The sequence below is a fragment of the Cynocephalus volans genome, chromosome 7, assembly GCF_027409185.1.
Source record: "Cynocephalus volans isolate mCynVol1 chromosome 7, mCynVol1.pri, whole genome shotgun sequence".
Classification (NCBI taxonomy): Eukaryota; Metazoa; Chordata; class Mammalia; order Dermoptera; family Cynocephalidae; genus Cynocephalus; species Cynocephalus volans.
Genome location: NC_084466.1, coordinates 119,793,144 through 119,819,876, shown reverse-complemented (window position 1 = coordinate 119,819,876; position 26,733 = coordinate 119,793,144). Strand labels below are relative to the sequence as shown.

The 26,733-nt window shown below is 41.6% G+C and overlaps 1 protein-coding gene across 1 annotated transcript; it reads right to left on the bottom strand.

The window, feature by feature from the left end:
* Window positions 1-6,569: 6,569 nt before the first annotated feature.
* LOC134382507 (interferon-induced protein with tetratricopeptide repeats 1-like) lies at window positions 6,570-17,403 on the bottom strand. Its single transcript, XM_063103103.1, has 2 exons — window positions 17,278-17,403; window positions 6,570-8,985 (listed from the first exon to the last, which is right to left on the bottom strand). Exons 1-2 carry the CDS (start codon window positions 17,280-17,282, stop codon window positions 7,629-7,631), a joined length of 1,362 nt encoding a protein of 453 aa, XP_062959173.1. The 5' UTR covers window positions 17,283-17,403; the 3' UTR covers window positions 6,570-7,628.
* Window positions 17,404-26,733: the final 9,330 nt, after the last annotated feature.

Sequence of the window (26,733 nt, the reverse complement as noted above, 5' to 3'; positions counted from 1 at the left end):
TCTGCAATGGAAGCTCCTAGGACCAGGGTCAGTGGTTGATGCCCAAAGGAACCCCATAGAGAGCCACTGACAATCTGTGGAAGAATAAGGTTGCAGGTGAGGCTGCAGTTGGCTAGGTCTTCCTCTGTGGGGTTGCGGTAGGCAGAATGGTTCCCTCCGGAGTTTGAGGCATTGGTGTGTAAGGATAAGTGCATGTTGTTTACATCCTCTGGCAGCATTTGTATTACTGCCAAGCAAGACCATAGTGGAGCCTACACAGATGTACTGACAATTTGATGATTATTACTGTTCACCATCAGGGGTTCAGACAATGGTGTTTGAACTGGTCAGTAGAGGAATGTGTGCACCTAGTCAGAGAATGTGATGGGGCCACTGGGGTCTCTAGTACTCTATGATGTGTGGCTGTCAAAGTGTAAATCGAGGGCTGGCAGGTTAGCTCAGGTGGTTAGAGTGTGGTGATATAACACGTAGGCCAAGTGTTCGGATCCCCATATCAGTCAGCTGCCAAAAAATAAGATAAAATCCAATCAAAATGCACATAATTCGTCTGAATTGTTCTCATGTTCCTGCTGTTCCTACTATTTTTTAGACCACCTATACGAAGCCAAAACCAGGAGAGAGTCAGTCAAATCACATTGACATGTTTAATGACTTTCTGTGAGATCCAGGCTGGTGTAACTCTCCACACGACTAGCAGGAGAAAAGGACCATTTGGAAAACTCTGATATCCTCTTGTGAAGTGTCACAGAGTCATCATGTAAGTGTCTTTATCTTGGTTATGCAGGGAGTAGTGCAGCGAGAGAAGCTAAAGGACAAAGAACAATTTCCCTTTCAGTGAGTGTTCCATGGCAGGGTTATTAACTTCATTGTTGTCTATTCATAATTATCTGGTGAAACTGTAGCCCAGCTGTGCTCTTTCTTCCTTCTCCTGGGCCCTTAACTAGACTATCTTTCCCAAAATCCCTTGTGTTAAGATGTGGTCATATACCTGAGTTGTGGCTAATGGAAAATGGGCAAACATCGTGTGTGCCATTTCGAGGCTTAGGCCATGAAACGCCCATGCATGGTCTTCCATGGTCTATCTTCTTTTGTGTGAACACCTGGAAGCAACATATGAAATATGGTATAGTCAAAAGATGGAGGGAGTCTTAGTCCCTGGATCACTGGATGAAAGACAGCCACTTGCCAATCAGGAAAATGAGAAGTAAATCTCTATGTTGCTTGCCAAGTGATATTGCAGGTTTTTTGTATGATAACAGTTTGCATTACCATAACTAATAGAGATGACAAGAAAAAATTAAAATTGTATATACTTTCCCAAATCTCAGATTAGCATCATCTGTTCCAATTCAGACTCTTTACTTTTGTTGAAGTAGACAATACTTTAGTTCTTTAATTATAAAGAGGGAGAATTGCTAAGACACTAAGAGAAAGAGACTTGTCAGAAATATTTTCTACGAGCTTTTAATCCCTGTGGGCCAAAACGCTCGTATAGTTTAGATATTAGATATTCCTTTGACTGATCCAGTGTTCTTTCTGATGGAGATAAGTGGCTCACTTTGTCTTGAACCACTGGCTGGTCTTGCTTCACTGTAATTGGTGATGGATGATAGAGTGACTACAGCTCGAGCTGGGCATCCTCAGTGACAATCCCTTTCAGCCAAAGACCACCAGGTATACACCTGTAGTTGAGCAAGATGGGTCCATCAATCATTGCAGTGAAAGAGAACATACACCATGGGGAACGGTGGGGTGTCTCAGTAAGAGGGCGATGGAAAGGATTTATCAGATTTGAGCTTGTGCTAGGTGATTATGGGGAGGGTTTAAGAAGGAGGGCTTTGCTTGGGATTGGATGCTGCCAGGAAGCAGGAATGATTCTATGATTGCATATCTTGAATTGTATCTGGAAAGGGGGAAGACTAGAGGGAGACTAAAGGTGTAATTTGTAAAGAAGCAGCAGTCACTCACAGGAGCCAAGCGAAGAGTCTGTTTGTTTATTTTGGGACCCAATTGGACAGTATTCATATTTTTGTCTGTGCTCAGACATGATTACAGAGTGGCCTTGAATTTGGTCTTGATCCATCCTGAACACAGGATGGCACTGTGTGATGTTGATGTTCTGCAAAATTGTTTGTGTGCCACAGAACAGCAGGCCAACTCCCAGATGTCGCGACTGCTCTTCACTTTCTTGTCAGGGAACTACCGTATTACCATTCCAGCAGACAGAGGGGTGTCCTGGCCTTTGTAAGGCCAAAGATTACAGACAAGACGGATTACCCAGAAAAGGAACATCAGACAGCCTTCTGCACATTCACAGATCATGTATGCAGTATCTCTTAGGAAACGGGTAGGCTTGAGAAGAGGTATAGTAAAAAATCGCCCTTTGTGGAAATTAAAAACCTCTTTCCACATCTCATTCAGGGTGGATTTTAGGCATCTTGAGATAAACCACACTGGCCCGTTAGCATGAGAGAAGTTCCTAGAAGCCTGTGCTGGCTCTCTTGACATCTCATCAGCACAGGATATTGTTTAAATCCATGTGTTCTTCCCCAAAGCCACCAAATCTCAAGATTACCTAAATAAAGAGAATGCCAATCCCATTCCCTAAGTATACTCTATGGATAGAGGTAGGTAGTAAGATTCCTTAAGGATAATAAGAGCACAGGAATGAAGGGTGGAACCAGCCAGGGTAAGAAAGAAAAGGGAACTAGGCCCAGGCAGTCCTGCTGTGGAAGCCCACGTCTGCCTGCAGGGAAGAGAGGCTGTTAGGCAAACATCTGGGGATGAACAAAGCCAGGCCATTAGAAAGAAACTCCTAGACGTGTGGGTGACATGACCATCTGATGGTGGAAACTCGCTCACACACGTATACCACCTCACCTATTTTAGAGCTGTGTGCTCTGAGTACAAGTTGGTAAGCTCCATGACAGAACAACAAGGGGACATTTACCCTTTAGTTTTCCTTCCCTCCTTCCCATCTTGGACAAAGCGAGAGCTACTAAGACATTCTACTTTCACTTGCCTTTGTGCACAAAAGATAGTGTTGCTCAGTGGCCACCTGGTGGCAGACTGCCTGGGGTCATGACTGGGCTTTGCTGTTTATGTGATGTGTGATCCTGGGCTAGTTGGTTCATATGTCTAAGCTACCTGTAAAATCGGGATAGGAATAAGAGATGGAACAGGACATTGCAAGGAAAGCATGTCTCATTTAAGAGCATTCAGTAGTTGTGAGTGTTGCTTTCACAGTGTGGGACAAGTCCATCCGTGTGGGCAGTCTGTGCTGACCATGAGCTGAGCCATTCCCCATTTCAGGTTTTTCCAGTGGGCACTGAGAGGGAGGGGCCTCATGTCACATCTGACTGTGCAGCAGCTGAGATAAGGGTGTTCTCTTCTGAGCTTCAGGCCCGGGCATTCTTGATATTCCCCCACCTTTGGGCTCAGGTCAGGGAGCCCTGTATACCCTAAGCACAGAGCCTGGCAGCCTCTCTTGGGCAGCAGGCATCCATCCCCTCCCTAGCAGGGATAAACCTGTGCAGGGGGAGGAGAGATGTTGGAAAGGGAATCACTTGCTCTCAGCTCTTTGTATCAGATGGTGGACTCCTAGCAGGCTGATTCAGTTTGCAAGTGCCGATATTTTCTTCAAGGCACTAGCCCTAACCCAGCTCTGAAAGAGAGGGATAGAAACATAAGCAAACACTGAAATGAACATTAGAAGACCTGCTTACACTGATACCAGTATGATTCTAGAATTTTCATGGACAGAATTATTGCTTTGTAACAGAGTGTCAGAGAAACAGAGGAAGCATTTATCACGTGGTCACTATGGATTTGGCAGCCGTCCTGGTTCTGTGGGCATCTGGCTCAGCTGATTAGCCATGCAGAATCTTGCCCAGTGTGTCCTTGGCATAAACAGACACATGAACCACACAGGACAGAGCAGCATTAAGGAGAAGAAACAGCCATCACAGCATATAAGAGTGTGTGCGTGTGTGTGTATGTTTATGTGTGTGATTACAAATAGAAAAAAAGCAATGGAAACTAGAAAGTGAAACTCATTTCTAATGGGCAGATTCCTACTTACAGAAATGAAACTTCAGCTCTGCATTATGAGTCTACTATCAGGATTCTAGGACCAGTTCTGTGTTTGATTGACTCAGTAAATGAACTTGATTTCACTTAAACTCTCGGTTGCCTCATGAGTTTTATAATAAGGTTGGCCCCAAACTCTAGCTGCAAACTAGAAAGTTCCCTGGGAATCTTCAAAAAATACTGATGCCTGAGCCAATCTCCAGTCGAATAAATTAGAATCTCTGGAAGTGAGGCCCAGGCATCATTATGAGGAGTTGTGTTTTTAAAAATAAATCCCAAAGTGATTTTTGTACATGGTTTAAAACCACTGAGCTAGATCTCTGCTATTCAGAGTATGGTCTGTGGAGCAGCATCATCATCAATTCATATTTAGAAATGCAGAATCTCAGGCCATTCCACAGACACACTGAATTAGAATCTGCCTTTCAACATGTCCAGGTGATCTGCTGGTACACTAAAGTTGGAGAGATACTTTCCCAGATGATCCTTGTATCACTTTCAGGTCTAAATGCTATGGATCATAGACTCATTCCCAGTCACTGTGCATCTTTCTATGAGGCTGTCATTCAGAATCTTCACTGTTCTGTGTCTTGGGTTTCCCATGTGCATCTTAATAATCCACACAGTTCCAAAAAGGAATGTAGATCAAATGGTATTGATCACTACAGACAGTGTCTGATGTTTTATTCTGAGACTACTCATATTTGCAAACATGTGCCAATCACATCCACAGGGAAAATACTCAGCTACCAAGAACTTCTCTTCTCTGAAAGGCCCAGTAATTTTCACTGCTCTGAAAGGCCCAGTAATTTTCTTGACAGCTATCTTTGGCCCATCATGATTTCCTTTCCTAGCTGACTCCTATGTATTCCAGTTCTAACTGCATTTTCATGGTCTCATTTTACATTTCAAGCATTCATTCACCTGGAATTGTCTATGTAACTCTTTGAGAACATTTACACAATTGAACTAGGCTCAAGATAATACGTAGATCTGTAATGTCTATGGGAAATATCCTCAGGTTTCTTGGGGACAAATTGTTTTTAGATTTGTCTGAAATATCCTGGGACTTGGAGAGTCCATGTCTATAAGGGAATGAGAAGAGGAGAAGGTATTTTCTAGTTGTAATTGCAATTTTGGATCCTAAATTGGGCCAGAAAAACAAGTTGCAGTACCTATATCCTTCCCATGGATCTGGGAGCCCATAGATGTTTAAGGAAGTGGTGGTCCAAACACATTGTGGGCACACCCAAGGCTGTCTTTGTTGCAGTGAGTTCCATATCCATTTCAAAAATCAGAAGACTTTGTGTGATCATTAGTAACATGCCCTGTTCTCTGTTGAGACTCTTCTCAAGTGACTTGCCATCTAGCAGGAGAGACAGATTCATCAGCACTTAGTCTGATTTCAACAAAAGCAGTACCCAGTGATTGCTTTGCAAACACAGAGAAAGGGATATTTACCTCTTTCTGAGGTTCATAAAAAACTTCTTGGACTAACTCTTGTTCTTTAACGTGAAATGTTGGCAGAATCATAGTCCTGTTAGTTCCTCTACTCAGAGAATATTCCCAGGACTGTCTACTCTGAGAGCAGGCGTAGCCCGGGAGGGGCTCTGTGGCCACTCCTGCAGTGTACAATAGTGCTGGCTGCACACCCTATGGGGAAGGCTCAGGCGCAGGACCACCAAACTGTTCTTATATATCAAGTCATGATAATTCTGCAAAAGCCAATGAGAGGGAATGTTTGACTATGAAATTGCCAGCTGACTACAAAATTGGTACTCTGGAAACCAGACGTTTTATGCGATAGGGGCCCCAGAATGTGCTATGCATCTTTACTGTCTTATCAAGAATGAATTTGTTTTAGGTGTCTTGTCAGTTGCATCTGTGAAGGTCGTCAGTTATTGACTGCCCTGTAGGTGAGATCTAGCCCCTTACTTTTCCAGGGACCACCTGAGGACAGATTAGACTCAGAGAGCCTGAGGTATGGAGCTTGATTATACCCTTTTCCTGTGTATGAGTTGGCTGATCAGGTACCTGTGCTGGTGCATATATATGTGTTTAAAGAGCCTCTACACCTACCACTATAAAATATTGTACAGTAGCACCATACTCTCCCAGCATACGCATTTGTCCAAACATGTTGGAAGGTTCAAGAAATTCCCTTGAGCTACAACGGTTCCTTTGGACGTAGAAAAGCCTTGTGTCGAGTTCCTAATTCAGTTGCTTAGCAGGTGAGATTAGGTGCTGCCTTTACTCTCTCGTTTAGCAAACATCCTTAGTCCCAGTTCATCCAGAATCTCCCTCAGGCATCCTTAGTGGTGCCCCCCAGTGGGCCTCACCTGCCCTTCTAGAATTGGGCAATAAGGGGCAACATTGCGTTAGTTTCAATATATGTCCTTTAGTAATACAGACCCATGACACACAGGATAAAGCAGCCTTCAGGAAGAAAAAAACAGCTGACCAAATGTGTATAAGTTTATTAGTACGAAAAAACAATGGAAACTGGACAAGGAAATGTATTCTCGCTGAACAGGTTCCTACTTGAACCAGATTCCAGGATAAGTTCTGTAACTGACATACTAACCGGGTGATGTTAATAAGACCATTGATGTACATGAGCCTCAGTTCTTCAAGGGTTAAATAAGAGGCTTTGTCTAGACTGATGATTCTCAATCCAATGATTCTCAGTTTATTTTTTCAAATAAAGTTTTAATTCACCTGGAAGCATCTGTATACATTTTAGAGAGAATTTCCTCGCCCACGCTAGGTGTAAGATAATGCATAGCCTGATGTCTCAAAGCATATGGGTATTTTTCAGATTTCTCCCAAGCACATGGGACTTCAGGAGGAGTTGTCCACCAAAGGGAGTTCAGAGGGTTGCAACTGCAGCTAGCATCCTAACTTAGATGGGCTAAAAAGAACACGGCTCAGCACACATATTATTCTCATAAGGCTGAGCTCTTATCAGCTCAGAGTCTGGTGCCAGTTGGTCTAGGAAAATCTGTGAGCAAACTTTACTCTTCTCATGTAACGTATTTTGCCCCATTTTCCTGCCTTTTGGAAGCCCAAAACTCCTGTGTGTGTGTGTTTAGTGTCACTTCTAAGAGCTATGGCTGTTTGTTAATACTAAGACAGAGTTCCAAGCCACTGGCACGAGAGAGAGAGACTTTTGAACTGAGCCTCTCCTGCCTTATGGTTAAAACATGCATTAAAATTAAAAATTCTTCTTTTCTCTTGTTAGAAATCTGTTTTGTTAGAGAGGTGTCCCAGCTAAGAATTTATGAAGGTTGAGAAAAGAAATTATTTGTGTTTTTCTCCCCTTCAGAAGGATGCTGTACATTAGCCAAAAAGGGGAGTTGAGGCGACTGTGCTATGTGCCACCCAACTCTTTTGTGATCTATCCTGTCATACCTTCTTGAAGACACTAATGAGGAAAGATCTGTATGATGGTAGATTTAGATATGTTAACATTTAATATTTCTAAAGACAGGCCTCAGGCCAGCATCCAGGTGCAGGGTCTCTCCTAGGACATCAGAGCTTCACTCTCTTCCCTCTTTCAATCTGTGCACGAGCGCAAGGAGATTTAAACTCTCCACATCAGATTTATTCTGATGAACTCTGTTAACTGACTTCTCTAAAGCACGGAGAATTTTTTGTCTAGCATTTGACTGTGGTTCTATGTATAGTGCTTTTAAATAGTAGGTAATTGCCTCATTGTCAGATTGCTTGTGACATTGCAGAAAGTAGCCGTAACGATAATGGACCTCCTGCAATAGGCTCTTATTACCATCATGCAGGGTGAGTGCTTTCCGGTACGTGTCCTCAACCTTTTGCTGTTCACCCTGCTCTGTATACATGTTGGCTAAATCCATATACGCTATTGTAAATGTGGGCTTTTTCTGTATAGCATGTTCAAAATGAAATATGGCTAATCTCATCATTCTGTCTGCATTTTCTTCATCCTCTCTGCTACGTGGCAACTTTGTAGCTTCCTTCATTTCGATCATTTGTTGTCTGTAGCAACACCCTATCTGGTGATGCAGGTAGACGGAGTCGGGTGTTGCCTGCAAGGCTGTTTTTAAGAGCTGAAGAGCTTTATCCAGAGAGCCTTTTTTTCGGTAAAACTTGGCTGCATATCGAAAGACATAAGTCTGTGAGGACTTGTTGGTCAGAGCTTCTTCAATGTACTTTTCTCCTTCAGCTTCTTGTCCTACTTCCTGAAGCTTCAGTGCAAGGAGAACCTTAATATATGCATCTTCTGGACTTAGCCTGATGGCCTGCCTTAGGGGGTGCAAAGAACACCCCTCCGTGCCTTTTATTGCTGCATTAAAGCCATCTAGGCGATAAGTGGCAATTGCATACCCGGTGCTGAATTCAGCGTTTTCAGGGTCTGCTTCCAGAGCTTTTTCAAAGCAGGCCTTGGCCCGTTCGTAATTCTGTCCTCCACACTTCAGCAAGGCCCATCCTTCCTCACAGTCCATCTCAGGACACTCCATTCTATAGCGGAAAGGACTTGCCAACTTCTCGCAAGTGCTCTCCACCTTATCCAGGTAAGTCTGGGCTCCTGCCAGTCTTCCCAGGTGGTAGCACACCCAGGCATAGTTGGCCCAGGTCACCAGACTTCTCATTTCCGATTGGTTGGCATGATCTCGCTGGATTAATTCTTCGGCTTCTTTCAAGCTCTCCAAGGCTTTCTCATTCTGGCCTTTCAGGTGCTTCACATAGGCCAGCATGTTGTGTATTCCCACATTGTACTTGGTGTCTAGGAACTCAATCTCTTCCAAGACCCTGTTTTCTAAATCAGGTATTGCACTCTCTTCAATTAGCAGCCCCCAGGTAAAGTGACATCTCAGTTCCTTCAGCCTATCTTCGACCTGATGATCATCAGCATTCTTACTGTAAATGCAAAAGCAGTTTTTATTTGTTAGATGAAGGACAGCCAAAAGAAAAAGCCAGATAAAACCCCTTGTACTTTCGTTTTTATTCTTGAAAGGAACACACTTTGTTTTAGTTTCTTTACATTACCTGGATGTTAAGATACGCACGGACTGTGATTGCAGTTTGCTTGGCCCCATTCTCTGACTGGCACTTTCTAGTCAAATCACCATGCTGTGCTTCAGAGTCCCATTTATAAAATGGAGATGACAATAGTACTTATCACACTGGGCTTGGAGAGGATTAATTAACCCATATAGATAAAGCAGTTAGAGCATGTTATGTGCTACATAAGAGTTTTCTATTTTACTATTTATATAAATAGGCTGAGACCAGTTAAAAATGCAGAGCCTTAGGAAGCATTGTTGACTTGAAGACCCTCTTCTGCTTATATGCAATAAATTAAGACCACCTAAGAAAGATTTGAACAAAGTTTTTTTTTCTCACTTGTTATTTGGAAATAATTATAGATTCATAGAAATTTGCAAAGACAATACAAAGATCCAGTGTATCCTTCATCCATTTTCTCCCTATGATTATATCTTACATAACTATAGTACAATATCAAAATTAGGAAATTGACATTGGTACAACAATGTGTATATAATTCTATGTAATTTGTTCACATGAGTGTACCTATGGAACCATCACCTCCATCGATATAGAGAACTACTCTACCACCACCACATCTTCCTCATGCTATTCCTTTATAATTATACCTGTCACCTCCTCACCGGCACCCCGCAAACATCCCTAGTCCTTGGAAAACACTAATTCGTTTTTCATCTCGGTAATTTTGTCATTTCAAGAATGTCATATAAATGGAGAATGTCAAACAAAAGGAGAGTTCAATACATGAAAGTCCACTAATGTAATATACCACATGAACAGAAAGAAGGGAGAAAAATCTCATGATCATTTCAATTGATACAGAAAAAATATCTGACCAAATTCAATACTTTTTATTTATAAAACAATCAGCAGACTAGCAATAGAAGGAAACTACCTCTACACAATGCGGGTCATATACAAATAACACACATATGTTAACATTTAGCTAGCATCACACTCATTGTGAAAGACTGAAAGCTTTTCTTCAAAGATTAAGAACAAGGTAAGTATGCCCACTCTCACCACTGGAAATCCTAGTCAGAACAATTAGATAAGAAAGAGAAATAAAAGATATCCACACTGAAAGGAATAAGTTAAATGATCTCCATTCACAAATGACATGATCTTATTATGTGTAGAAAACCCTAAAGATTCCACACAAAAACTGTTAGAATTTTGATAAGTAAATTCAGCAAAGTTGCATGACTCAAAATTAACATGTAACAATTAGTTGTGTTTCTATACACTAATGATAAACAATCCAAAAAGGAAACTAAGAAAACAATACCATTTACAATAGCATCAAAAAGAATAAAATATTTAGGAATAAATCTAACCAAAGAGGCAAAAGACTTGTACATGAAATAGTACAAAACATTGCTGAAAGAAATTAAAGAAGACACAAATAAATGGAAAGACATCCTGTGTTCATGGTTTGGAAGACTTAATATTGTTAAGATGTCAGTACTACCCAAGGTGATCTATAGATTTAATCCAATCCTTATCAAAATTACTTTTGTGCAGAAATAAAAAAATTCATCCTAAAATTCACGTAGAATCTAAGGATTCCCAAATAGCTGAAACATCTTGGAAAAGAAGAACAAAGTTGGATGTCTCACATGTCTTTATTCCAAAACTTCGATGAAGCTACACTAATGAAAACACTGTGGTACTGGCACAAAGACAGACACAGAGACCAATGCAATAGAATAGAAGAGCCCAGAAATAAACCCTCACACATATGGTTGTATTAGTGAGCTCAGGCTGCCGTAAAATACCGTAGACTTAAGCAACAGAAATTAATTTTCTCACAGTTCTGGAAGATAGAGGTCCCAGATCAAGGTGATGGCCAATTTGATTCCTGGTGAGGACCCTCTCCCTGGCTTGCAGGTGGCCACCTTCTTGCAGCATCGTCACATGGCCTTTCCTTGTCCTTTTGTGGCTGGCTTATTTCACCTAGCGTAATGACGTCAAGGTTTATCCATGTTGTAGCATGTGTCAGAATGTCCTTTCTTTTTAAGGCTGAATAATATGCATACGTACACACATGCACACACACACACACAAACACATATAATATCTTATACAACTATAGTATAATATCAAAATTGGGAAATATATATCACATTTTCATTTTGTTTTTTTTATCCATTGATGGACACTTAAGTTGCTTCTATCTTTTGGCTATTGTGAATAATGCTAATATGAACATAGGTATATAAGTCTCTGTTTGAGACATGGAGAGATCTCTGGTGTCTCTTTTTATTCTTACAAGGACACCAGCCCGATAGGCTCCACCTCTTAAGGCTCCACCCATTAAGGTTCCACCCTTATGACTTCACTTGGCCTTTATTATCTTCTTTTAGGCCCTCTCTCCAAATACAATCATGTTGGGAGTTAAGGCTTCAACATCTGAATTTGGGGTCAGGGAGACATAATTTAGTTCATAACAATGGTGAAATGATTTTTGACAAGAGTGCCAAGACTATTTAATGGAGAAAGGACAGTCTTTTCAACAAATGGTGTGAGGAACCTGGATATCCAGATGCACAAAGATGAAGTTAGACCATTACCTTACACTGTACACAATCATGAACACAAAATGGATCAAAGGCCTAAATGTAAGACTGAAAACTATAAATTTATAGAAGAAAACATAAGAGAAAATCTTTATGACATTGGATTTGGCAATGTTTTCTTGCATACCATACCAAAATCACAGGCAACAACTGTGAAAATAGATAAGTTGGACCTCAACAAAATTAAAAACTTTGGTGCGTCAAAGGAGATTATCAACAGAATGATAAGACAATTCACAGAAAGAGAGAAAATATTTGCAAATCATGTATCTGATAAGGGATTAATATCCAGAATATATAAAGAATTCCTACAACTCAGCAACAAAAATCCAAACATCTGATTTAAAAATGGGCCAAGGACTTGAATAGATACACAAATGACCAATAAGCACATCAAAGAATGCTGAACATCACTAATCATTAGGGAAATACAATTCTAGACAACAGTGTTATGCCACTTCATGCCCATTAGGATGGCTATTAAAAAAATGACAGAAACTAAGTATTGGTGAGGATGTGGAGAAATTGGCATTGTTGTGCACTGTGGGTTTGAATGTAAAATGGGACAGCTGCTGTAGAAAATGCTATGAAAATTCCTCAACAAATTAACCTTAGAATTACCACGTGATCTAGCAATTCTACTTTTGGGAGTTAGTACATACCCTAAAGAAGTGAAAGCAGGAACTCAAACAGACACTTATATATCCATGTTCATATCAGCATTATTCAGAAGAGCCAAAAGATGGAAGCAACCCAAATGTTCATCAATGGATGAATGGATAAACAAAATGTGGTATATATATACAATCGAATATTATTCAGCCTTAAAAATAAAGGATATTTTGACACATGCTACAACATGGACAAAGCTCAAAGACAATATGCTAAGGGAAATAAGCCAGTCACAAAAGGACTGATACTGTATGATTCCATTGATAAGAGGTACCTAGAGTAGTCAAAGTCATAGAGACAGAAAGTGGAAAGGTGATTACTAGGGGCTGTCGGGGAGATGGGAATCAGGTGTTAGTGTTCAGTGGGTACAGAGTTTCTATTTGAGAAAATGAAAAAGTTGTGGAGGTATATGGTGATGATCATTACACGATAAAGTGAGTGTTCTGAATGTGATAGAATTGCACAAAAAAAAGGTTAATATGATAAATTTATATTATGCATATTTTACCTTAATAAAACATTTTGAAACATATTTATGTGAAGGGTGCTCTAAATAAGGTGAATAGAAAAATAAAAAGAATGTGGGAAATATGTGTAATAGAGATGGAGAAGGTTCTGATTCTGAAAATTTTGCAGATCAGTAATGGTTCAACAGAACAACAGAAATCTATATGAATAGGTAATTTGTGGGAGAGCAAATACAAATAGCCAGTAAATATGAAAAAAGATGCTCTAAGTCCCTAGCCACTCGGGAAATGCAATTTAAAGAAACAGTGGTTTATGACTTTATTCCACTCAGATTGGCAACTGTTTAAATGGATGAGGATACAAATTCTGCAACCATGAATCGTTATGGCTTTTATGAAGATCAATCTGATAATAGTCATTAAAGTACACGTTTTATTCAACAAAGTAATTCCACTTCTTAGAATCTGTGAGGGATCTTCAAAAATTTCATAGAAAAATTTGTGTTATCTTTTAATTTTATTTTTCCAAAAGCTTTTTGAAGTACCTTTGTATTTCCCAGATTAAAAACACCAGGACTTAAGGATGTATGTTCAAGAATGTTCATTACAACATTGTATTCATTAGCAACAAAATGGAAATATCAATAGGGAATAGTTAAACAAATTTTGCTATATCAGCACCACAGAATTCTATGCAGCTAGTGGACTGCATGAATTAGATCCAAACCAGTAAGAGTTTGAAGGACTTTCATAATATATACTTAATTGAGAAAAGTGAGCTGCAGAGACACATCCAAAACATTATTTTTTATTGCGGAAAGACCCGAGCCCTTAGGTCTATGTTTGTTTGTGATATACAAGTATTGAGAAAGGTATGTAAGCACCTTATAGCTCAACAACAAAAAGACAAGCAACCCAGTTAAAAAAATGGGCAAACAAATTGAGTATTCCTTTCTCCAAAGAAGAAGAGTCAGGGAGGACCAACAAACACATAAAAATAAGTTCAACATCATTAGTGGTCAGAAGAATGCAAATCAAACCATGATGAGGTACCATTTCTCTCCCACTAAGTCGGCTATAGCAACAATTAAAAAAAGGAAAAGAACAAGTGAACAAGTGTCGGCAAGGGTATGGAGAAATTGGAATCCTAATACATTGCTGGTGGGAATGTAAAACGGTGCAACTGCTGTGGAAAACAGTTTGGAGGTCCCTTTGCAAGTTAAATGGAAAACTACCATATGACCCGCTGCTGGGTATATATTTCTGGGTGTACCGCACAGCTGGGTATATACTCAAAATAATTTAAAACAGCTGTTTAAACAAAAACTTGTACACAGATGTTCATTGTTGCACTATTCACAATAGCCAAAAGGTGGAAACAACTCCAATTTTCATCAACTGATGAAGGACAAACAACATGTCGTATATTCATAAGACAGCATATTCTTCAGCCATGAAACGTATGGAGTTCTGATACATGCTACAACATGGATTAATCTTGACAGCATTATGCTAAATGAAAGAAACCAGACACAAAAGGCCACTGTCATAGTTCTCTCTCTCTCTCTGTTTTTTTTTTTCATTTTTCCTAATTTGGTCTAAAGATCTCTGTCATGAAATTTGCTACAAACTCTAGCCCTGCTCTCGTGGGGCTCCAGGGGAGGTGATCATGGATGTTTACATTGTGCCTTCCATAGGATACTTCTTTTTCCTGGTGGATGGCTAATGCCTAAGGGTCTGTTTGACCCATTACCAGGTGTGTCTCTCTTAGGAAACTTTTTTGTACTGGTGAATGCCCTTGTGGCTCTTGTCTGCCCTGTGTTTAGTTTATTCCTACCAAGATAGCCACTTTCTAGGAGAGCCCTGACCTGGAAAGAAGTTAGATTTGGGTGTGTACTGGTCAGATGAGACACAGAGGAAGCAACTGAAAACACACATGAAATAACACGGGCAGTTTGTGACTTATAGACCCCAAAGAGCAGAGGGCAGCATCCCTTCCAGGGCCAATGGGAAAGAGAAAGCTGTTGGGGAAACACATGCTGATGGAGTTTGGATGTGTTGTCCCCTCCAAAACTCATGTGGAAATTTGATCCCCCATGTGGCAGTGCTGGAAACTGATGGAGTCATGGGGGCGGATCCCTCATGAATGGATTAATGCTCTCCCTAGGGGAGGGGGGATTAATGAGTGAGTTCTCGCTCTATCAGTTCCTGCGAGAGCTCGTTCCTTAAAAAGACCCTGGCACCTCCTCTCTCTCTCTCTCTCTCTTGCTTCCTCTCACCATGTGATCTGCTTGTTCCCGCCAGCTGCCTGCCACTCTCCGCCATGAGCAGAAGTAGCCTGAGGCCCGTGCCAGATGCAGCTGTCCCAGAATCGTTAGCTAAATAAACCTCTTTTCCTTATAAATCACACAGTCTCAGGTGTTTCTGTTATAGCAAAACAAACACAACACATGCCCAATCAGCAGGTGGGGAACAAGAGAAAAAGAGGAAGCTGTGGGACCAAGCCTGTATTGGGGTCCAGGGCACTACATTAGTGGGTTTTCTGTGAAGAGTTCTAGTTGGTGGGTTTATAGCAAGTGGGTCACTGCAGCATATCTGCCCAGTCCATGCAGGGTGTGGGGGTCAGTGGGGCAAGTCACGTAGTCATATCTAGCTATCTCCTAGGAAGGTGGTCAACCAGGAGATGGTGGTATCTGGATCAACTACATTGAGGAACTGGGAGGAGGGGGAAGAGAACTAGACACTGTGTCATGGTTGACTAAGCCTTGCTTCTGGTGTGACAATGTTAAACCTAGATTCAAAATAGATGCTGAGGCAACATAAAATCATTAGAATTCACTAAGCCACATACTGTATGTTTCCAGTGACATGAAATCTCCAAAACAGGTAAATCCGTAGAGGCAGAAAGCAGATGAATGTTTGATGAGAAGGGAGAGTAGGGAGTCACTGCTTGATGGGTGTGGGGTTTCTCTTCATAGTGGTAAAAATATTCTTGAACTAGATAGTGGTGATGGTTGAACAACATTGTGAAAATCCTAAATCCCACTAAACTGCCTACTTTAAGATAGTTAAAATGGTAAATTTTATCACGATAAAAAATCATATCCCTAACCTGAATAGAATATTGTTCCTAGTGCATGTTGAAATAAACATAGAAGCTAATTAGTATGCCATCTGAAATGATCTCATAAACCCCTCTGCCACCCTTTGGGAAACGTTGGTTTAAGGTTTCATAAACTATCATTGAATTTAGACACTCTGGTTCATATCTCAGCTCTACCACTTATTGTCTGTAGGATCTTAACATTTTTTAATCTAAGACTCCTTATTGCAAAATCAGGATAATACAAGATTCCCTGTTCCATAGGTTTCTTTTGAGAATTAAATGTAATAATTTACATACTAGTTCTAGAAGCCAGGCTGGCATTTAGTAAGTATCCCGGAAGTGATAGCTACTTCTATAACATTTGTTGTTGTTGTTATTACTTTAATTATCAGTGATAACTCTACCTGTTTCTAGAGGAGGGTTGATTACAGGCCTGTAATTGTGTAGTGTCTAGAACTTTTGCCCCTTCAAAATTTTGCCCACTGGAGCACTGAGGAAAAATTTTCAAGTCAATATTAATTAATAGTTTTTATAATTTGCTGATATTAGGGATTATTTGAAGGAAGTTTCAGAGAGAACAATATAGAAATTCCCACATTAAGCCCCTTAAGTAAGGAAAATGTGGATGTTCCCAAGCATAGAACTCCAGCCAAGACCCAGGGGAAGGCGGAGGTCAAGGATCTGCTGACAGCCTGGATTCCCCAGAGAAGGGGTCGTCTGCTAACTTCAAATCCAGTCAGACTGAGAAGGCCTGACACAGGAGCCCAGCAACACAGAAAGTGAGACCAGACACCTACAGAGGAAGGCTGTAAGCTTTTCCTACTACCGCCGCGCAATATTTCCCCCAGGACATCTGAGAAGCCCCTGACTGTGGCTTACACAGCCCTGTGGGACCTGCTTAGTCTCCCTGGTGAGGAGTCAACAGAAAGCCCTGTCTCTACCCAGACAAGCTGTTCATTGTTTCCCCGGGTCATACAGAAGTGAATCTGGGGGTAAAGAATAACCAAGTTTGGGATCATTTTCTCCCTTCCTGCAAGACTCTTTTCCCATTTTCCTTCTCTTCTTTGGGCTGTAGCATGAGGTGAGCTTCCTCAGGCTGATGCTAACAAAAATTAAAAGGCCTGCATTTATAAAACAGTTTATGTGTGTTTGAATGTTCACGTGCGTGCACACACACACCTTCAGTCCATAAGCAGATACTCACATAGAAAACTTAGGAAATTTGACCTCACTGAGACCAAACCTGTTGCCATAGTATTTAATTAACATTTTTTCCAAAACTTTAGACATAATGGCAGAGAGGCAGAGAAACCCTTACCTCATAGTTGCTGTAAATTAGGCAGCAGTTCTGTAGTGTTTTGTTTAGCCAGATGGGCTCCTCTGAGATCTGGCCAGTCTGTCTTGTGGATTTTCAGATGAGTTTCAGCTCCAGAAGAGGTCTATGCAAGGGAGCTAAAGAGCAAGTGATGATGTTAGCTATGAGTGTGTCTTTCCAATTGGAATTTGGAAGCCAAAGTGGAAACTGAAATCGGAAAGTGAAACTAACTGGCAGAGTTCCTGCTTGAGGAAAAAGAAACTTAAAACAGTGATTGCTTTCCTTGTTTTGTTTTGGAAACTAGTTGAGAGGAGGCTGGTGAAATCGGTTTTCTTCTTGTGCTAATTTCTCTTTCCTGGCCTTGTAGAAACTTGGGAGCTAGGAGATGCTAGTTAGTACAGAGTCCCCTGAACCTAGAGTAGGGAGACCTGTAAAAATTGACTGTGTGAACTTGCAAATTTCATAGCCTCCTCCCCGCAGGGATTGTTCATTTGATGGTATAAAATTTTGAAGTCTCCGAATGGGATTCTTAATCTAAATTTGCTGCCATTCACTGCGAGGTCGTGTCTTACTAATTATTCTATGCCTTTGCATATCCTTCTCGAGAATGGGCAATGGCAGAAAGCGCCTTTAACGTCTTCCCAATTCATAGGAAGAGTGAAAATGTATGCGGTAGCATCTTGAGTTTTCAAAATGAAACATGTTAGGCCTAATGAAAAAAAATCTTTTTAATTTTCAACAGTCTCTATTCTAGCCATCTAAGGTGTACTGTTTCATCAGAAATGATTCTCGTAGCTGTGCAAGATTATCCTAGCTATGCTCATTCTTCTTGGTGCCATGTCAGCTTGGCTAAGCCTCCCTTAACCTGGCTCATGCAATGTTCTGTGTTTGCAGTAAGAGATTAAAAGTAAAGCTGTGCTGGGCTCATTTATCAGTGAAAACTAGATTCTACAACTAACGCTTTACATATTTCCTTTGTCATGTATCTATTCATCTATTCGTTCCGCTATCCATCCATCAATTTATCATATTATTTGTTGTTGCACAAAAAAAGCAATCAGCACAATTAATTGATAAAGCATTTCAGTATGCAGATGCAGATTGCTTTTTGGAATATGAATTTGGTTTTATAATTAGGTATAATATTTACATGGTTTCAAAAACAATACAGAGAAGTCTAGCTTCTATTGCTTTTTCATAGATTCCCATTACAGAATTTTATGATCTTTTCATTCTTTTCTTTTGACGATAAGCAGATAGATATGTCTTTTATATGCATTCCCATTTCCCTCTGTTCTTCCCTGGTCCATACTGAGTGTAGGAGCCAGTGACACGAGCAGCAACTACAAGATGCTCAGTCAACCATTCCATGATTGTTTATCGAGTACCTCCTCTGCTTGCAGGTCTGGGAGATTCGATGTTGTTTAAAATAGATTGTTTTAGGACTTGCCTTATGCTCACCCAAATACACAGGCCCACATCCCCTCCCCGCCCACCTCCAATTTTAGGTAGACTCAGTTGCTAGATAAACAAATTTTAGTAGTGGAAATGTTTCAGCGTTAATTAATGAGTGCAATGAAACCTAATTTCCTGACGACTTACCAACTAGGTGAGAATTATATTTGTGATGAATTTAGCCAAGATGATTATAAATCTCCCATTACTTCTTTTTGCCAAGACCTGCCAGTGGCTAAGGAGCAATAGTTGTTTAGAAACTACTACAGAACGGAGCCAAACCAAAAAGCTGGGAGTTATGTAGTGTGATAAGTACAGCAACATTGTCTGTGTGTTTTCTAATCAGTAGAGATGTGTCCTCAGATTTCTCATTTAGATTTATTCCAGGAGCAAACACAAATCTCCCCTACAAGTGGCTCTACAGCGATCACAGCTCAGGAATTCAAAGAGGGGCCAGATGAGCCCAAGAGTCCCATGTTTACAGGGAAAAGACAATATAAGTATTCCCATTTCAGTAGTTTCCTCTGGTTAAATTTGATGAATCTGTTTTTTTGTTTAGTATCAACAAAACTGAAAAGGTTGTGACTTGTGTGTTCCCTAAGTGTCATCTGAATGACCCATCCAGTCCCCGAGCCCAATCCCCCGGCATTGGCCAATCCTAATTTTCAGGGATCAAGGTAACAGAAGGCAACCTTCCAATTCCATAGCCTGCAGGAGTAAATTGTTCTCCAGTATCTTAAAAAATTCTTGGTAGTTGTAGTAGATTGGATTATGTCATCCCCAAAGTCCCTGAAGGTTGAATTGTGTCCTCCAAGTTTTATGTATGAGAAACTTAGCCACCACTGTGACTGTGTAGAGGGTGGGGAATCCTATTATGGTAATTGAAAGGTGGAGCCTTGAAAAGATGATTGGACTGTAGGACCGTGCAGTCGTGAATGGATTAAAAATGATGATCAGGGGCATGGTTCTGAGGGCTTTGAAAGAGGAGGAGAGTCTGTTGCTCTTTCTACTTCCACCATGTTCCAATGTGAGACCCCTGGGTTGCTGTCACCACCACGAGACAGACTTTGGACGGCCCAGCCTCAGAAAGTGTCAGCAATACATTTTGTTTTCTTATACATCACCCACTTCCAAGTATTTTGTTAGAAGCAACAGAAACAGACTAATCCAGTAGGTTTATATTCCCACAGTTTCCTCTGCTTTAGGCCATCTAGTGCTGCATAAATTGTTCTGCATTTTTCAATTTCCACCCAAACATAAAAGATACATCTCTTTTTATTTACATCTCCAATGAAATACACTCAAAGAATTTGTCATCTTAGCAGATGTTACTGAATATTTTGGGGTAGGGAGCAAAAGGGGATTAAATCACACACCACCCAGTAAGGACTTAAAAACTGCACTAGAGTATTTATTTCATTTTCACCTTGTGTATCCCTACGAGATTTTTTCTCTTACTTTGTCTTTCCCCAACACATTTTAAGTTTCCTGAGGTGTGAATTAACGTCCAGCAATGTGTTTGGAGCACACAGATCTCTTGAGATTGCCAGAAGATGAACAAATGCAAACAAAAGGTTGGATTTATTATAAGGAGGTCATTGGCTTGACTCACTGACCAGCCCATCTTGGCTGCGGAAGGGCCTTGGGAAATGGAAACTCGGGCTGGAATGCTGTAATAAACTCCTGAAATCTCGTCCTTCTTTCTAACGCACATCTTTGCTCATTTGCTTTGCTCTTAGATCTTGTAGCAGGTCAGTGCCCCTGGGCACATGAAAAAGAAGCCTTCCTTGTTTGTCTCTTCTGCTTGGGACTTCTAGACCGAGAATGGAAGCCATTCATTTCATTTTCAAGATCACACGGAAAACAATTCTTGTTGGTCTAGCAGGTGAGAGATGCCCCAAACAGCATTAATCAACCTTGGCCTATGAGTGCAGGGATGTGTTGTTGAAAAAAGGATGCTCCTGTCATAGACACATGGATAGAAGGGGAAAGAAAGAGGGGAGTCAGTCAGGCAGCAGAGTATGTGTTGTGTCAAACTATTGTGTATTTCCCCATGTTACAGATTTTTGAAGGCAACAATTGGGAAAGATTGATGACCTATTTAGTTATGAATATGTTAAATGAGTAATGGTGACCTCTGTTTCAAAACATAGAATTGAGGTCAGCAGCCAGAGTCAGATCCCTCTCATAGCACGTGAAGGCTTCACTCACTTCGCCTTTCAATTTGTGGACAAGCCCAAGGAGGCTGAGACTTTCCACAACACGTACATTCCAGTGAACACGTCTTATAGCCAATTTTTCTAAAGCATTGAGAAGTTTCTCCCTGTAATAGGGCATTTTTTCTATTTTTAGACCTTTTAAGTAAAAGGTGAATGCTGTATCTTCAGACTTTATGTGAAATTGTTGGAAACGGCCGTATCAGTAATGAATCACTTGTTGCAGGTGATCCTCAGTGATCTTCATGCATAACAATTTCTGAAAAGTGTCCTCAGCGTCTCTGTGGTGGCCTATTTGTGCATACATTTCAGCAAGGTCAGCATCAGCCGATTCAGATGAGGCTTTTAGTTTCAAAGTATTTTGAAATTCATTTATAGCTAATCGAACCAATCTGTCCACTTCTTCTCTATCCTGCCCTCTAGACTACCTGTTTGCAGCTTTCTTTATTTGGATCATCTTGTCCTTGTAGCAAAGCCCCATCTGGTGATGCACAAAAGTAGAGGTGGGTGTTGCCCACAAGGCCGTATTTAAAAACTGAAGAGCTGTATCTAGAGAGCCTTTTCTTCAGTAAAACGTGGATGCATATTGAAAGACATAAGTCTGTGAGGACTTGTCGGTCAGAGCTTCTTTAATGAACTCTTCTCCTTCAGCTTCTTGTCCTACTTCCTGAGGCTTCAGTGCAAGGAGAACCTCAATATAGGCATCTTCTGGATTTAGCCTGCCGGCCTGTCTTAGAAGGTGCAGGGTTGACGTGTTAAAACCATCCGATCGATGAGCAGTAATTGCATACCCAGTGCTGAATTCAGCATTCTTAGGGTCTGCTTCCAGAGCCTTTTCAAAGCAGTCCTTGGCCTGTTCGCAATTCCTTTTACCCCACTTCAGCAAAGCCCATCCTTCCTCATGGTCCATCTCAGGACACTCTATTCAATAGCAGAAGTGACTTGCCAACGTCTCGCAAGTGCTCTCCACCTTGCCCAGTTAAGTCTGGTCTTGCCAGTCTTCCCAGGTGGTAGCACACCCAGGCATAGTTGCCCCAGGTCACCAGACTTCTCATGTCTGATTGGTTGTCATGATCTCACTGGATTAAGTCTTCGGCTTCTTTCAAGCTCTCCAAGCTTTCTCATTCTGGCCTTTCTGGTGCTTCTTACAGGCCAGCAGGTTGTGTATTCCCACACTGTACTTGTTGTCTAGGGACAATCTCATCCAAGACCCTGTTTTCTAAATCAGGCGTTGCAGTGATTTCAATTAACAACTTCATGTAAAGTGACATCTCAACTGAGCCAGGCTATCTTCAGTGAGATTTCCATCAGATTCCTCACAGTAAAAGAAGACAGCAATTATTTCTATTTTTAGTAGTATTCAGTCTACTGGAAATGAAGCCAGCACTTCAAATAGTCAAATATTCTCCGTCCCAATGTCCCTGCCTCTGTTAGCTCTTGCCTCTCTGGCTCCTGTGCTTATGCCATTAGGACAGATCTCAGGTTGACACAAATACCCGGAGGAAATGCTGAACCCTTCATGGTGCCAGCAGGTAGGTATTGGAAGTCTACAAGTCAACTCAAAAGAGATTTTGTCTGCTAATGTCAAAATAATTTCAGCACCACCTTCAACACTGCAAAACCCTTCTCTCCTGCTCCCTCCCAGCTTTGTAATACACCACTAATGCTGTCTGAACAAATGCGGAACAGAGGGTTCACAGAAGGGTGAATTCCTTACTCATCTTTCCCTTATTCCCAACACGTAAACACATTTTCGTTTTCTCTCCTCCCAGACAGGGTTCTGAGTGAAATTTGAGAGCCAAATATGGTTTCAAATGATGAATTTCATGAATGCTTGAGCTAGGTTGGAAAATGTGGTAGGGCATCCTACCTCCTTCACCTCTATGAATTTACTGAGCCAATCCCAAACAGAGAGGTTGAAAAATGGGTGGAACCACCTCGCAATGGCAGACTTACTGCATGGGGACAGAAGTAGGGGGATGAGTGAACATTGCATGGGGCTAGATGTGTCTATGTGAGGAAGTGGCAAGTCTCACTTTTGTAATTCACTGAACCTAATGTCACGTAATGTTGCAGCCTAGTGGCGGGCAGTTACTCTAAATCTCAAAAAGTGAAGTGATCACTCAGCTACGCATGGAGAAGACAGAATAGTAAGTTTGAAGGGGACCAGAAGTTTTCTTTCCAATATTTTACTGTTTTATAAAGTGCAGCTGAAGTTCTAGTCTTCCTCTAAGAACATAAGGGGGCCAAAAGAAATTTGTCTCTAATAGTGAAAAAAAAGTGGCCCTCACATCCTATGTAAGTATATTTGCCTCTGCGTTCTCAACTAATTGTCTTACATTTTATACCTGACATGTTTTCTACCCTTTAGTCCCAAGAAAGACTCCGGAGGGGACCTTTATAAATTTCCTTTGATGCTATATTTGACAATGTATAGCAGAAAGCAAGTTTCATATAATTCCCATCATCCTGACTCAAAATATTTAACCATAACCTCATCACAAAAAAGACTATAGAACATTCCCTTTTGAAAATAAAGGGAAAGGGAAAATTCGCAAAAGGTGAATAACTGTCAAGTGAGGTAGAGGATACTTAGGCTTACAGAGTATCTTACTATTTATTGCCTCTGAGAATACAGCTCCTGGCTCCATAGAGTCCTCCCATTTCCGTCAACATCTCCACCTCATAAACTCCCCATAGATCTTGGATTTTTCTTGAGTGCATCCCTGCATGCACTCCCAAGCCATCCTCCGCAGGCCTGAGTCTATGGAAGATGCCATCCTGACACTGAGTTTGTTCTTGCTTTACGGCAGGACTGCTTGGTTGACTGCTGAGGTCAGGAGCTCCAGAAACCTTTCTTTTTACCACCCAACCGTGGTCCGGAAATATTGTCTAATGAAACTTGTGCACGTGCCTGTGTGGATGTGGGTGCGGGTTTGAATGTGATGGTTGTGAACATGGGGTGAGATCAGGAGTGAATAAAATCAGTATTCCTCACTGAAAATACCCTCCACTTCTAAAGGAGATGGAATCAGGAAGAGCTTCTGACCCAAATGCTCCACTTTGCCTACTGTAGTCCGTGGTATGATGAGAGCAGACACTGCCCGGGGAAAATCATCCGCACAGACTGCCATTGCTCTAGAGCTGCTAGAATATTTGTGGATGATCCATTCCAGGCTTTCTAACTTTGTAGCATAATCTCAGGCACCTCAGCTGCTGATCCAGCCATCAGTAGAAAGAGTCCCTCCTTCTGAGTGATCTAATCAGGGCCAGGGTGACCTGCATTGATAGGTGCATCGATAGGTGATATTCCAGATTTGAGCCCTCACCAAGATTGCAAAACTTCCAGCGCACACTTGGAACAGCCTTACAGGGCTGCCCTGCCAACCTGCCAGAGGAGAATTATTGTTCTTTCTTATAGGTAGTTGTTCATCAACATGCGTCATCTTTTCTTTCCTCTTGGTCCTGGGAAGACGATGAGGTGTAATGCCATCAGAGAGGTGTCCTTACTCTCTAAAAGAGGAATGCTAAGAACCTAAAGTCCTGTTACCTAGTAAGCACACAGAGAGTACTGTCATTAGCAGTGTACATATTATTATCCAATTACGAGTATGTGTATGTGTGTGGTGACTTAACCCCTCTGTGCATATGGCAGGTGGGCAATTGTAACCACAAGTAGCCTTCCCTGTGTGTAGATCCTCTTCCCTTCAGCTGCTTGTATTTTTGATCAACGCGCATAAATGGAAAGAAGAGCTCACCCTGCTCCTCTGTCTCTGTATCACTGGGATCAGGAGTATCTCGACATGGGTTTTCTTCATTCTGGAATAGTCCAGAGCCCCCTTAGGCCATCCCGACCAGGGGACTCTAGAAACACAGGCACAGGCCATTGCAAAACCTCTCGGGTAGCCTAGCTGCCAAGGCTGGGGAGAGGGTGAGCCTGCTTTCTGTCAGCTCCACAGCTGTGGACAAAGCTCACATCATTGTATGGCCACGGGCCCATTACATTAAAAAGAGAGACTGGATACTCTTGTGGCAAACTCCTTTGCAATCCCTCACTTACAATTTCTTCTCAAGACAGGTATAGGTGTTTACTGGAGGAGAGATCCTAGAAGCGGGGCCCCTTTTACTGAAAACTCTTCCTCTCCCACTCAATGGGACATCCAGTGGGAGAACTGTATCATGTCAGAATGCTTTTCAGTAGAAAATATTTTCTGTATTTCACCAGTTCTAACCAAACCAGCAAAGAAAGGAATACCTATATTTTAGAACCAACACTTCAAAACCGCAATAAGATTTCCCATCTTCTAACATCTAGTATAGTGGTTTTTCAAACTTTAGCATGCAACGTGATCACCTGGAAGACTTACAACACACAGATGGATGGGCCCCACTCTGATGTTTCTGAGTAGGCAGGTCTAAGGTGGGGCCTGTGCATGTGTATTGCTAACACGTTCTCAGCTGATGCTGATGCTGCGGGTTAGGGTACCACACTTTGGTGAAAGGCAAATTGTTTAGTAGTCACAATTTCAGTTTCACAGTAATCCCAAAACTTTAACTTGGTATCAGTAAGACCAGAAAAAAGACGGTTTTTGAACATAGCTTCTTCTCCTTCCCATGTAAAAGCCTGAAAGGATCTAAATGCTCTTTCCCTGACTGGTCCCCATGTCAGCCTCCCGTCTAGGCCCAGGCCTCTGTTCCCGTGAACACTCAATAAGTATCCTTTGGATAATTCTCACTGCATTAGAAAGTGCTACACAAATGATATCTCCTTTGGAATTAAGATCGCTTACTTCTTCCTTCCCTTAAGAGTACTGCTGCTCTTATTAAGCAAACTCAGTAACAAGACAGTTAGAAAACTCACCTCTGTGCATATATTTTCATCTTGCCCATTTGGATCAACTTTCCTGCCTTCTTCACTATGCTCTGTGCTCGGGGAAGCTGAGTTTATGGACTTCATTAACTGGACCTCTCTGATTTTTGAATTTCTTTTGGGTTTAGCCCACCAGAAGGCAACAGTCAGAAATCAGAGTGCAGGAGGAGGTGAAGCTGGTGGTGTTAATGCCTAAGCTCCCACCGTGCTCACTTGGCAGTGGTTGAGTTTTTCACCAAAAGCCTTTAGAGAAGCCCCTCCCCTACAGCCACAGGTAGAGGTCTCTGCAGGTCTGGGGACCGCTCTCTCCTCTTGCCCTGTAGGCCTAGGGGTGTCATGTTACCACCATTGTTAGTCCTCGGCCTGCTCCTATTTAGGAACATCTGCTGTTGATTTTCCTGAACTTTGCCCACAGCCTCTTAAATAGCCCCTCTAGTACACTCTCCTCCATTACCTGCTTGAGGGTGCCTATTAGAGTCGGAACCGTGAGTGAGACAGCTCCCCTAGGAGAAGGAAATGGTCCATAAGGACAGGTTTGGAATTTCAAAGTGCACAGAAATAAGGTTGGGAAAGCAGAGAAAGCCTTTACCTCATGGTGCTTTGAGGCAGCAGGTGCTCTGTTGTGGTTTGGTCCATGCTGGGAGGCTCCTCTGGCATTTGTCCGCAGAGTTCTAGGGCTTTTCAGAAAAGCATATGCTTATACAGAAGAGGTATCCCCAGGCAATTTTTCATTCCTTTCAGGCCCAGTGAAATTGGCAGTGTTCCATCTTGGTGAAAATGAAACTTGGAGAGAGGGAGAACTGTTTCTGCTTTGATTATGAATATGTGCTCAGTTTTGGCAGCTAACACGATGTTTGTGAGAAGCAGTTTTGATATGCACGTTTACTGTTGGGGTCAATGTGGCCTAGGAGATAGAGG